The 12,768-nt window shown below is 48.6% G+C and overlaps 2 protein-coding genes across 2 annotated transcripts; one reads left to right on the top strand and one right to left on the bottom strand.

Moving 5' to 3' along the window:
- The first annotated feature begins 7 nt into the window (after window positions 1–7).
- NDUFA1 (NADH:ubiquinone oxidoreductase subunit A1) lies at window positions 8–1,205 on the top strand. The gene is made up of 3 exons (XM_075054540.1): window positions 8–356; window positions 704–793; window positions 1,101–1,205. Exons 1-3 carry the CDS (start codon window positions 255–257, stop codon window positions 1,119–1,121), a joined length of 213 nt encoding a protein of 70 aa, XP_074910641.1. The 5' UTR covers window positions 8–254; the 3' UTR covers window positions 1,122–1,205.
- A 5,407-nt stretch (window positions 1,206–6,612) lies between these two features.
- NKAP (NFKB activating protein) lies at window positions 6,613–12,678 on the bottom strand. Its single transcript, XM_075054218.1, has 9 exons — window positions 12,394–12,678; window positions 11,897–11,977; window positions 11,408–11,481; window positions 11,072–11,191; window positions 9,964–10,009; window positions 9,432–9,547; window positions 9,207–9,282; window positions 8,548–8,697; window positions 6,613–7,908 (listed from the first exon to the last, which is right to left on the bottom strand). The coding sequence occupies exons 1-9, from the start codon at window positions 12,645–12,647 to the stop codon at window positions 7,734–7,736; spliced, it is 1,092 nt and encodes a 363-aa protein (XP_074910319.1). The 5' UTR covers window positions 12,648–12,678; the 3' UTR covers window positions 6,613–7,733.
- Between the last annotated feature and the right edge of the window lie 90 nt (window positions 12,679–12,768).

Below are 12,768 nucleotides of genomic sequence, written 5' to 3'. Positions count from 1 at the left end.
GCACCGGGGCAACTGCCCGGACTACGGCTCCCGGCGGGGAACCGCGGATTCCGGCGGCGTCGGCCTCCGCGCCCGGCCGCGGCCTCGTTTCCCGGCGCTACCGAGGCGCCGCGCCCCCCGCCGAGCTCCCCCGTTCCGGGCTTGCCTCGGTAGTGACGGCGGCGCGGGGCAGGCCGGGAAGGGGCGCGGGGCAGGCCGGGAGTGTCCGCAGCGAGCCCGGGACAGGCCGTGAGGGTCGGCGCGGTACCGGCGGGATGTGGTACGAGATCCTGCCCGGCATGGCCATCATGGGCATCTGCCTCAGCATCCCCGGCCTCTCCACCGTCTACATGCACCGCTGGTGCAACGGCGGCAAGGTCAGAGCGGGGCGGGGCCGACCGGGCCAACCTCGCCCCCCCCCCCCAGTACCCCCCTTACCGGCCGCCTTGCCCGCGGGCCGGGATTCCGGGGTCCCCCTTCCCACTGGGATCCCTTCCCTCCCGGGCTCCCCTTTCCCCCTAGGTCCCTTCCCACTGGGATCCCTTCCCTCCCGGGCTCCCCCTTCCCCCTAGGTCCCTTCCCACTGGGATCCCTTCCCTCCCGGGCTCCCCCTTCCCCCTAGGTCCCTTCCCACTAGGATCCCTTCCCTCCCGGGCCCCCTTCCCTTCCCCCGGGACCCCCCTTCCCCGCGGGCCATAACAGGCAGCAGTGCGGGTGCCCACAGGAGAAGAGGATCGCCCGCTATCCCTACCAGTGGACCCTGATGGAAAGAGACAGGCGGGTGTCGGGTGTCAACAAGTACTACGTCTCCAAGGCAGGTGCCGGGGGGGCTTCGGGCTGGTACCGCTGGGAGGGAAGCGGAAGCCACACACTGCTCCCCACGTCCCCAGGCTGGGGGCTCCCACGGCCTCTGAGGCGGGCACTGGTCACTCTTGGGGCTGGTGGAGCTCCCCCTGTACTTGCAGCTGGCCTGCCTGCGGGGATGCGCATTTTAATTTTATTTTTTTTAATTAGGAGTCGGGTACTTAAGCAGAGTTTGAGAACCTGCATTTTCAGCTATGCCCTCTTGCCAGTTAGCGTCAAGAGTGATGCAGATACAGCTGTAACTTTTTCTTTTTCAGGGTCTGGAGAACATAGACTAAGGTGGTGGCACTTTGAAGAATCCACATATCTATATAAAATGATTTAACTCTTTAATAAAGATATACATGTATTCAACCCTTTTATCTGTGTTGCTGTGGTGGGTTGACACTGGCTGGACACCAGGTGCCCGCCAAAGCCACTCTATCACTCCCCTCCTCAGCTGGACAGAGGAGAGAAAATATAACAAAAGGCTTGTGGGTCAAGATAAGGACAGGGAGAGATCACTTGCCGATTACCATCACAGGCAAAACTGACTCAACTCGGGAAAATTAACATATTGCCAATCAAATCAGAGTAGGATAATAAGAAATAAAGCCGAATCTTAAAAAACTTTTCCCCCACCCCTCCCTTCTTCTCAGGCTTAACTCCACTCCCAATTTCTCTACCTCCTCCCCTCAGTGGTGCAGGAGGATGGGGAATGGGAGTTGGGATCAGTTGATCACACGTTGTCTCTGCCGCTCCTTCCTCCTCAGGGGCAGAACTCCTCACTCTTCCCCTGCTCCAGCGTGGGGTCCCTCCCACAGGAAACAGTCCTCCATTAACTTCTCCAACGTGGGTCCTTCCCACAGGCTGCTGTTCTTCAAGTGCTGCTGCAGTGTGGGTCCCTTCCACAGGCTGCAGTCCTTCAGGCACAGACTGCTCCAGTGTGGGCGCCCCATGGGGTCACAAGTCCTGCCAGCAAACCTGTTCCAGCGTGTGCTCCTCTCTCCACAGATCTACAGGTCCTGCCAGGAGCCTGCTCCAGCACGGGCTTCCCACGGGGTCACAGCCTCCTTCAGGCATCCCCCTGCTCCAGCGTGGGGTCCTCCCTGGGCTGCAGGTGGAGATCTGCTCCACCGTGGACTGCAGGGTGACAGTCTGCCTCACCATGGTCTTCCCCACAGGCTGCAGGGGAATCTCTGCTCCGGCGCCTGGAGCACCTCCTCCCCTCCTTCTTCACTGAGCTTGGGGTCTGCAGGGTTGTTTCTCTCACATATTCTCACTCCTCTCTCCACTGTTGTTCAGGTGCTGGTTTTTTTCCCCCTTCTTAAATATGTTATCCCAGAGGCGCTACCACTGTCACTGATGGGCTCGACCTTGGCCAGCGGCAGGTCCGTCTTGGAGCCGGCTGGCATCGGCTCTGTCAGACATGGGGGAAGCTTCTAGCAGCTTCTTGCAGAAGCCACCCCTGTAGCCCCCGCCCTGCTACCAAAACCTTGCCATGCAAACCCAATACAGTTGCATATAAGCTTTGGACAGAATGGTTTCCCCACTTTATGCACTCTGATACACACTAGGCAGGTGTCTGCAAGAGGAAGAAAAGGAATGCCAAGAGGACTACCACAAAACTACCATTATGGATGCATCTGTAATAAGTACTTGCAAAATGCAGAAAGCAAGCAGGACTGATCCTGTTTTTGCGCCCACTGCTGCGGACCTGCAGTTCCCTGTAGCTACCCTGCTGACTTGTGTGGCAGTCTGCACAAATAGCCAGTGTCACCTCCTGCAGCTTGCAATTCTTCCCTCCTGGCACACTAATACTCAGCAGTTTTAACTTACAATACAGCCAAAACCTGCTTCTCCTACATCCTAAATCCGCTATAAACAATGACTCTTGTCTGCTTGTTAAAGTATGGCAAAAGGGAGAGTAAAATGCAGATCTTGTGTCACTACCATTAACACTGATTCACTGTGAAGCACGAGGTGTGGAACAACCATAAATAACCACGTAGAGTGAACAAGGTGCAGAGTCACATAAATCAGAGAAATTCCTGAAAGATTTCCAGCCCTGTGACTGGATAGTTACGCTTACTCAGCTGGATGGAGACTACTGAAAGACCAGCCAGGCCAGCAGCAAAATATCCTTTTACTGTTCCGCAGCCAGCGAGAGCTGAGGATGCCCAGCAGCACCAGAAGTTGTTTCCTGCTGACTGTAACCAAGTCTGTTTCTCTGCTCTGCACAAGTGTCTCTGTAATATAAATCTCTCTATTTGCTTGTAGCCATATTGAAAAAGTAGTAATATTGCAGAGAAAGAAAATACACTGACATAAATAGAATTCTTCTGGATTTACATCAGCATGAATAACAGCAAGTTGACACAGAAATTTGCATCTGAATTCCTCTGCTGATTAGTTGGGTTGGGATGAAGTGTTTCTGATAGTCTATCAGTAGTCCTGAGCCATAACTTACAGCCTGTGTCACTGAGCACGGACAGATACGTCTGACACTTCTCCGTGGCACTCTGTGTCCAGGTTCTGAGACAATGTGGTTAAATTAAGCTGTCCAGCTGCTCGTGCTTTCTAGATGTGGTCGGCCTTGGCTCCTGACAAGCTTGTCAAGGTCTCAGTTTTCTGAAGGGCTAAAAAGAGCTTGGGAATCAATGCAATACCAGCCCAAAGCACTTACCACCAGCTAGTCAGCTACAGTGCTGTCTGGAGAGACAGAAGAACTAGCAGGAAGAGAAGATCAGGAGGACAAGAAACGAGAGGGAAAGACGTGGAGATCAGGACAGGAAGCAGAGGAGGAGACAGGCTTCCAGGGCTCACACTAGCCTTGAGCTCCTCTCCCAAACTATACAGACAGCTGAAAAGCAAACCAGGGCTGCTTTAGCTAGGGTTTGCTGTAATCCTTGCAGATACCAAGGGGCCTTGAACAGCTCTTGTGAAACTTGTCCTGCCTGGGTGAGTGTGCCTCCGTGGAGAATTCTGGGGGTCAGAAGAGGCCTTTTCTGTCTGACACCATGCCTCGGGCCGTGCTCACTGTACAGCATGTCCTGAGCAGCAGCTGGAAGAGGCTTCCTTTGTTGCTTGAGATGCAGTAAACAAGTGGGCCTCATCTGTCACACACACGGAGCTCTTCAGGGGTCTGCATCCTAAGTCTTGCCTTCCCAGCAGTTCCAACACAAGACCCTCCCATCAGCTGCTAAGCCATCTTCCAACCCGTTGACCAGTTCCTCCTCAGATGCTTCCCTGTACGTTGGCACAAGTCCTACACCAGAGTCCTCAGGGTCTTTTTCTCCCATCTGTCTTTCAAAGCAGACACCTATGCTGCAGTTGCTCTTCCCTATTTTGTTACTGAGGGGACGAAACCAAATGAGGAAAACTCCCATAAGAAACACAGAACAAAGCGCGCCAATGAGCAAAGGGAAGTTTCACAGCGCTCTCTCACCCTGTGATACTACCTGTTGATATTCATTCTCTCATCTCGTACAAACCTAAAGCAGCTTCCCACTGCCCCCACTACCTCTTTTCACCTTCAAGCAGTAAGCACCTCTGTCAGACCACGAGGACTAGGACCTACACTCTGCTCATTTATTCCTCTAGTAGCTGAATCCTTGTAACAGCCCCTTATCATCCTGGAAGAGCAGCTGCTGGGAATTCAGCACGCTGCGTTCTGCTAAAACATCTCTGGCCTCTCTCACATAGTGTCCACAGTCCTTTCCCTCTGAACGGCTCCGTCGCAAGTGCTGGTGTTCAGAGCCTACAGCACCTCTGTGCAACAGGCTGGACAGAGTCTGTGTTTGGCAGAGCACAGAGTGGGAGGCTGGTTTAGTTCCCAAATTGTGGTGACTGGCAGAAACATGACAGAGAATCTGGCAGGATCCCACATCTGCTTTCCTGCTCATACCATCTTCCCCTTCCAAGCAACAGCATTCACTCTGGGCAGCTGTAAGGCTGAGCAGAGGCAAGTTATGGAACAAGGCATCAGTAAGGGGAGACTGGCCCGCTGCTCTTCATGCTGTCTCAGAACCCTTCTCCAGATTGGCCTGAAGTTTGTCACCTGTATAATAACATGTTGCAGCTCAAGAGAAAAAAAGAAATAAATTGCACTATGTAGACTTCTTACCTCCAGAACCTGTGCTTAGTCATATTGAACCTTAGCTTTTCTACTTACTGGCTATGGATCCACAAGTAGCAGTCCACCGATGTCATGGTTTAACCCCAGCTGGCAACTAAGCACCACACAGCTGCTCACTCATTCCCCATGTGCCCCCCCCCAGCCCCCTGCAAAGTGCAGAAGTGAGAAAACTTGTGGGCTGAGATAAAACCAATTTAATAATTTTAAAAAAGAAATAGTAACAAATTGTAAGGAAAAAAATAACCAGGAGAGAGAAAAATAAAAACTAAAGAAAGACAAATGATGCAAATGAAAGCAATTTCTCACCACAAATCAACTAATGCCCAGACAGTCCCTGAGCAGCAGCCCCCTACCAACCTCCCCCCTAGTTTTACTGCTGAGCATGACATCATATGGTCTGGAATACCCCTTTGGTCAGTCAGGGTCAGCTGTTCTGGCTGTGCCCCCCCAGCCTCCTTGCTGGTGGGGTGGAGTGAGGAGCAGAAAAGGCCTTGGCTCTGTGTAAGCACTGCTCAGCAATAATGAAAACATCCCTGTGTTATCAGCACAAATCCAAAATGTAGCCTCATGGTAGCTACTGTGAAGAAAATTAACTCTATCCTAGCCCAAACCAGCACAACAGCTGTAGCCACTGGTCAGAAATCTTACATTGTAGCACAAGCTTAAAATTGTAACATACGAGTCTTTGCCTTCACAAGAGAATACTCAGAGGCTTTAAACCAAAACTATCCTAATCCATATCAGAAATGTTGTACAAATACACAGGTTATATTTGAAGCAGATAGCAGCTCTCACCTAATTAAAATGTCTGCTTTTGAGGGCCTGTATGTGAACTCTGCCCTCTCTCCTCTCTTGCAGACCTTGCTTGTCAAGGTATTCTTCACTCTGGAGTCCAACAGGCTGATTCACAGGTAAATGTTATTACTCTTCCATCACCGACACAACTCGGGAGGTTCTAGCAAGCTTTTCCATGCCAAAAACAAACAGGGAGTTTGATGTAAATAAGTTTGCAATAATAGCAGAGAGGTAGAGGAAGCTGTCAAAATCTTGCTCTGCAAACCCAAACGACCCTGCTTATGATTAGCTTCACCACAAGCATGGATAGCCACCCCATGAGCATCTGCCTTCTCCATACTGGGTTGACACCGGTCTAGGTGGTGTTCTTTTTTTCAGCAGATAGGCTTGCCCTGTGAATGAAGGCCAGCTCTCAGCTGGCCAAATGTGGATTCAATATTATTCTTACCATTCACTCTCTTTAGTCTATCCTCCAGGCCAGAACAGTGTCAGTTTAGAGAAAAGTGGCTTAAGGACATCATTGAAAATAAAAGAATCCTCATGGAAAGACTTACTTTCTAATGAACAGTTCCAATTCACCATCACCAACGCTCCGTTGGTATTTTGTGGAGAATCAAATAAACACAATGAGGAAAGAATGGCTCTTCCTTACTAGCATTTCTACTTTGTGGATACATAAAAAGCATTAAATCTGTGCAAAAATCAACTATGGCCTGACGTGGCAGCTGGCTTTAAATGATGGTCCCTTGCAGGTATGAGTGGGTACGGCCGGACAGAACCAGGTTCCAGACTGTAAATGGGAAGAGGCAGCTGGGCTGGACTTGCTGTTTGTGAACACGTCTGCAGAACTCAAGGGAAACGCATTATAGGACTTTTTATTTTCTTCATACAAACATACAAGACATCTCTGCTGCCAAAATTACCACACAGAGATTTAGGGGAACAAAAAAAACCCTCTAGAAAACACTCTGTTTTTAAAAGCATTTGAGAAAAAGAAGGCTAAGGGAGGTATATCTGGCAATATGCAGTTGAATCAAAGATAACCACCACAGAAACACTACCCAGAGTAGGCCTCTGAGTAGAGTTTAAAGACAGCCATGTAATATTGCTGAAACAGACCAAATTAAAATACCACAGGAGTTAAAATAAGGTTTTAATCTAGAACACTTCCATAGACAAAAGAATTTCAAATAAATTGAAAGATACATCCTTGTTACCACCTATATACATCCGGGGGTTCCAATCACTGCACCCCACTGCTCTGATACCTATGTATAACATAGGAAAAAAAGAAGCAAGCAACTTAGTTCTTCACCACGGGCTTTGGCGGATTGAAGATCAGACCCTCCTATTACTGTTACTTTATACCCCAGTTGCGATCTGCTTGCTTTAAAGTAACTAAAGCCCATCTGTATTAAATTACAAACTCATTTCTATTTACAAGTCTAGTTTGAACCACAAACCAACCTCAACTGTTTTGAGAAAAAAATAAATCTAAAAGACTTATGAAAAAATACCTAAGTGGACAGTCTTAAATCTTAAATGGGAATTTGGGAGTTCCTTCATTTTTGCTACTGTTACTAGTAGCTTGCTTCTAATGGCCAGTCGACTCTGATTAATCAAAATAAAGGGAAAATTGCACTTATCAGCATCAGGTAACAAAGCCCTCCCATGGAATCCTTCTGCTTGTCCGATTCAAAGCAAGCACACAACATTGTCACCTCTAGTCTTCCCTGCTTGTTCCTGCCTTCCCTGCCTCGTAGCCTTTCACTTTATGGGGATTCCTTGCAGATGGTGAAAAAAATCATCCAAGAAAATCTGACAAAAGTAACTGTTTCCTTGATACAAGTAATCCACTCCTGAGGCTTGGCCCTGTTGAGTGAAAGGCACTGCAGCACTTGCAGCTTTTTTCAAATCATGACTGGAACAGGTTTGCTGCTGCTTGGTAGAATCTACAGCGTACAGTTCAAATAAAGAATTATTTTTCCTCTTTGCCCTTCGTCTTTCTGTAGACCATCTCTCGAAAGCTTGCAAGGATCTTATTCTCTCGTTTCCTCCTCTCCTCCTGGTTGAAGGATGCCAGAGCTCTCTTTTCATCTGCGCTGTAAATCTGGTTCTCTTTACGCAGACGCACAGCTTCCATTCGGCGATGTCTGCAGAGGAGAACATTGTGTACATCAGCATGGGCCGGGGGATGTAATGCCCCGTCACGGCTTCCACCCATCAACTGGCCTGAATGTTTTGAAGGACTTATAAATGAAGATACCCACACTACAGAATCCAAACTGCACACAAACCTTCCCAGGAAGGAGCGTGGCAGAGCAAGAAACTGAATTCTGGGGGTGTCTGCTCTCAGGCAGTCAGCTGGAAGCCCCACCTAATCCCAGGACATCAGCTGCCAGCTCACCAAAATTTAGGTGAAGTTCCTGTTGAACTTGGAGAAAAAAGTGCAGCCAACCTCTCACACTTTGATTTGTCTCCCACTGAAGAGCCAGCACATCACCACTGCTGTCCAAACACACCACCTTTGAGCCACCTGACACAAGCATCTCCTCATTTGAAACACAAGATAAGTATATTACCTGGAAAGAATTTTTGCTCTTGAGGAGAATGCGTCCTTAAAAACCTCATCATTTATAGCAATAGGGACTTCAGCGTAGATTATTAAAAGCACACAGAGAACCTTCTCTTCTGTGCTTTCAACTAGAGCTTGGAAGAAGTTTTCCAACTGGCCAACAGAGGAAGCAGCTCTTGAAAATTTCACTGAACCATTACCATCACCAAAACGGTACCTGCTGCCACTCATGACATAACCAGAGCTCTCAAATGATGCGATCTCTTCGCTGGTCAAGCCGATTTCACCTCTCCGGGGTATACGTTTTCCTGCTTTTACGTACTCTGCCATTGCTGCACCTTCACCAGGCAAGAGGGCATGTCCATAGCTTAAAAAAAAAAACAAAAACCAAACACCACAACAAAAACCCGTTATTTCAAGCAGTCTCAAATAGAGAGAGCCTGAGCTAAACATCCAGCTTCCCTGTTCACTACTTGCTACAGCTGCATTTTTAAGCACTCTCTTGTTCTTTTCCACACATTGGCCTGTTTCTTCCTTATGGCTAACACTAGCAACAACATCTTAAATTACCAATTGTATCCATTCTGATTAAACAGTAATGAAAACATTATAAAGTCACAATACTGCAGAGCCTTAGAATAAAGGCATCTTACAATTGATTTTCTAGGAATTGAGGTGAAAAAGCATAAATCAGACTTTTCTGCCTGAATTCAGGCCAGGGTAAAGGCCAGCACCACTAGCACTTCTGTCTGTGAGTTTCTGGCCCAGCATTTCTGTCCGATACATGCCACATTGTTACAACAGCCCTTTTGAACAGTAACCTTCATGCTTGATTCACTGGATTTGATCAAAGTACCCTTAGAGCTGGCTACTCACTTCAAAGGCCTGTCATCCTGAGATGCATGAGTTTTGGGTGCTTCTGGTCCAATCAAGCTGTCAGCTTCTGTATTTTCTGCAGCAATCAAATAATGAGGAAGATTAATATTGTGCCCATTGTTCTTTGTTATTGGAACAGTTACAAAGGTCAGCAACACCTAACAAAGAATTCACGAAAAGGACACCAAGAAGTTTCAATCCAAGTTTAAAGTCAGGTGAACCTACTTGATCTCTCAATCCAGAGATCTTCCCCTTGAAACGTTTCGTCATCAGAATCTTCACTACTTGAATCGCTAGATTCCTTCCTGCTCTTCTTATTTTTCTTTTTCTTATACTTCTTCCTGTAATAAAGTCAAAGACAGACATGCCATTTACCAAAATTTAAGACGAAAGAAAGTGCTTGGAATCATACTCAAGTCATTAGTTTCTCAAGGCAACTTCCACCTATGGGAAGATGGGCTGTCTGCATATAGACTGTTGTTGTTTCACAGAAAATGCTTTACAGCAAAACAAAGACAAAATATGCACTGTTGTGCCTTTCATATAGCGTTAGAAAGTGGCTCCCTACGTTTGCAGCAAGTTCTCTACACTGCATAATTCTGCAGATTTACAGAAAATTCATCAAATTAAGATTTCTCGACAGCATTTATAGCCCTAATTACAAGAGTGCTCAGCCTTCCTCACTATCTGCCAAGAAAGTGGTGCTGCCCTCTAGTCAAAAGCAGATAGAATTACACACAACAACCTGGAAACTTACTTTCTGTTCTTCTTTTTCTTCTTCTTGCTTTTCTTTTTATCTTCATCTGAAAAAAGGAAAGTGTACATATTATCAAAAGAGAGATGATTAGCTATAATTAAGTAGTTTACTGCACTGTGAATAACTAACTGAATGCCTTAATAAGCACCAGAATGCCTTAGTACACAGCTTCTCAGACGTGATTTGTTTAGGTACCAAATAATACTGACAAAGTCTTAGTAGAAAGCTACCTGCAATATTGTTCAATACGAGAACATGTTGATTGTATCTCTGGCGTGAAATACCCAATGGATGCTAAATTCAGAAATCCTGTTTCTTGAGGCCAGAACACAAGCACTCAAGGAAAACGCACTGCAAACCCAGCAAGATGGTGAAAGAAAATACCAGCGGATTGATGTTGCAGCTCTAACTTCAGAACACTGCAAGCTGTTCTGGTTTCAGCTGGGATAGAGTTCATTGTCTTCCTAGCAGCTGGTACAGTGCTATGTTTTTGAGTTAGGTATGAGAAGAATGTTGATAACACTGATGTTTTCAGTTGTTGCTAAGTAATGTTTAGTCTAAAATCAAGGATTTTTCAGCTTCTCATGCCCAACCAGCGAGAAAGCTGGAGGGACACAAGAAGGTGGGAAGGGACACAGCCAGGGCAGCTGATCCAAAGCGGCCAACGGGGTATTCCATACCATATGACGTCATGTCCAGTATATAAACTGGGGGTAGTGGGTGCGCGGGGATCGCTGCTCGAGGACTAACTGGGCATCGGTCGCTGGGTGGTGAGCAGTTGCATTGTGCATCACTTGTATATGCCAATCCATTTATTATTTCTACTGTCATTTTATTAGTGTTATCATTATCATTGTTAGTTTCCTCTTTTCTGTTCTGTTAAACAGTTCTTATCTCAACCCACGAGTTTTACTTCTTTTCCCGATTTTCTCCCCCATCCCACTGGGTGGGGGCGGAGTGAGTGAGCAGCTGCAAGGTGCTTAGTTGCTGGCTGGCGTTAAACCATGACACAAGCATGCAACAAAAGCCAGAAGCGTCGCTTTGCCTTCAGAGGAGCAGAAGGAGAGCTCTCATGCCACGCATATTAGCCAAAACTCTCTTTTCTTACCACTGGAGTTCTGCTCAGACTCCGACTCACTGTCGCTGTCCTCAGAATGTTTTCTGCGTTTTCTTTTGGATGCCTTCCGCTTTTTCTTCTTTCTTTTCTTCTTCTTTTTCTTTTTTTCCTCTAGAATGTTTTTAAAATACAACATTAGAGAACAAAGATCATCTAGCTCCATGTTTTTCCCGATCTTCCCAAAGCAATGCTTTCCTTTGAACCGGAGCCCACCACACTCACTTCCACCCATCAAAGCCAGTGAATCTCCTGCAAGCGACAACAGCAGATTCTAGGCTTTGGTAGCTTCCCATTTTCAAAACAAGCTGTGTAAGGAATGCAAAATACCTTCTGAGCTGGAATCTGAGGAACTACTCTTGGATTTTGCTTCTTCATCTTCTACCGGTGTATGCTCATCAGAACTGAATAAAAATTAAAGTTTGCTATTTAAAATCTATTTTGTAGTATTCAAGATCAAAGGTACACACATGACCAGACACATGCTTGCAGATTCTGAGTCGATACTTGCAACAGAGTAAACTATTAAACAGCTAATTTGCAACATGGGAACTCCTTTCAGATCCACAACACAAAGGTCACCTGATCTACAATGAATCACATCTTGCATAATTGGGATGCCAGAATTATTTGGGACAAAAAAAAACCCCAAAAAAGAACATAAAAGTAATAACCGCATTGTGTTGATTCAGAAATCAACTGACACAACGTGAATTGCAGCAAAGGGACTAGTGTAGGGACAAGACATTTTTGTAAATTAAACCAACGCACAATCAGTATCATACAAACTGGAAGGAAAGAAGAAAGACTATGCCTTACTCGGGGTCAGGAACCTTTGGTGACAGTCCCCAGACTTCAGGTGCGCCCAGTTCCCCAATTCTCTCTCTCTCGTTGAGCCTCCTGTAATGGAAAACACCTTCACTGAAGGCCCGTGTGCGATCACCAGCCCATAAACATTTTGAGTCCGGCACCTGTCACCGGTTCTAACGGCCCAAAGCAGCCATGCTCGGGAAAAGAAACAACCTGGGAGGCCGGACGCAAACCTCCGCGCACCGCGGAGCCCCGGCGGCTAACGGCCGCCAGCACCCTCCCAGCAGAGCCCCGGCGATGCCCGCCGCAAGGACGGGCCGGAGGGGCTGAAAGCGCCGGGCAGCGCCGCCGCACCGGGACGCCAGGCCGGGAGAGGGCCCTGCAGAAACAGGCCCAGCCGCCCGGCACCCTCCCCTCCACGGGAGCGCCAGTTCCTCCGAGCTGAGGGGAGGCCGGGGAACCGGCACGACGGGCCCTACGGAACGCCGCCCGGGGCCGGCGCTCGCCTCTGCCGCAGGATCTCCTCCTTCTCCTTCTCGTAGTACTCGGGCCAGGCCTTGCCGTAGTGGTGGCCGTGGTGCGCGGCGGAGCGCGGCCCGCCGGGGGTCCGCTCGCGGGAGCGGGACCAGCTGCGGCTCCGCCGGTGGCTCGGCCGCTTCAGGCCGTTGCGCTCGCGGGAACGGGACCGGGAGCGCGACCTGCGGCCGCGGCGTTCGGGGCTGGCGGCCGGCGGGCTGCGGGAACGCGACGCCGGCGCCATGGCGGCGGGGCGGGCGTTGCCGATGAGCCGCTTCCGGGTGGGGCGGGACTTCCGGCGCCCTCCCGGCCGGGCGGGCGGTGGTGGTGGCGGAAGCGGGGCGGAAGCGGAGCGGAAGCGGGGC

Source organism: Buteo buteo, chromosome 22 (genome assembly GCF_964188355.1).
Source record: "Buteo buteo chromosome 22, bButBut1.hap1.1, whole genome shotgun sequence".
In the NCBI taxonomy this organism is placed as follows: domain Eukaryota; kingdom Metazoa; phylum Chordata; class Aves; order Accipitriformes; family Accipitridae; genus Buteo; species Buteo buteo.
The sequence above is the reverse complement of the archived record's forward strand: the minus strand, read 5'-3'. Positions and strand labels throughout refer to the sequence as shown.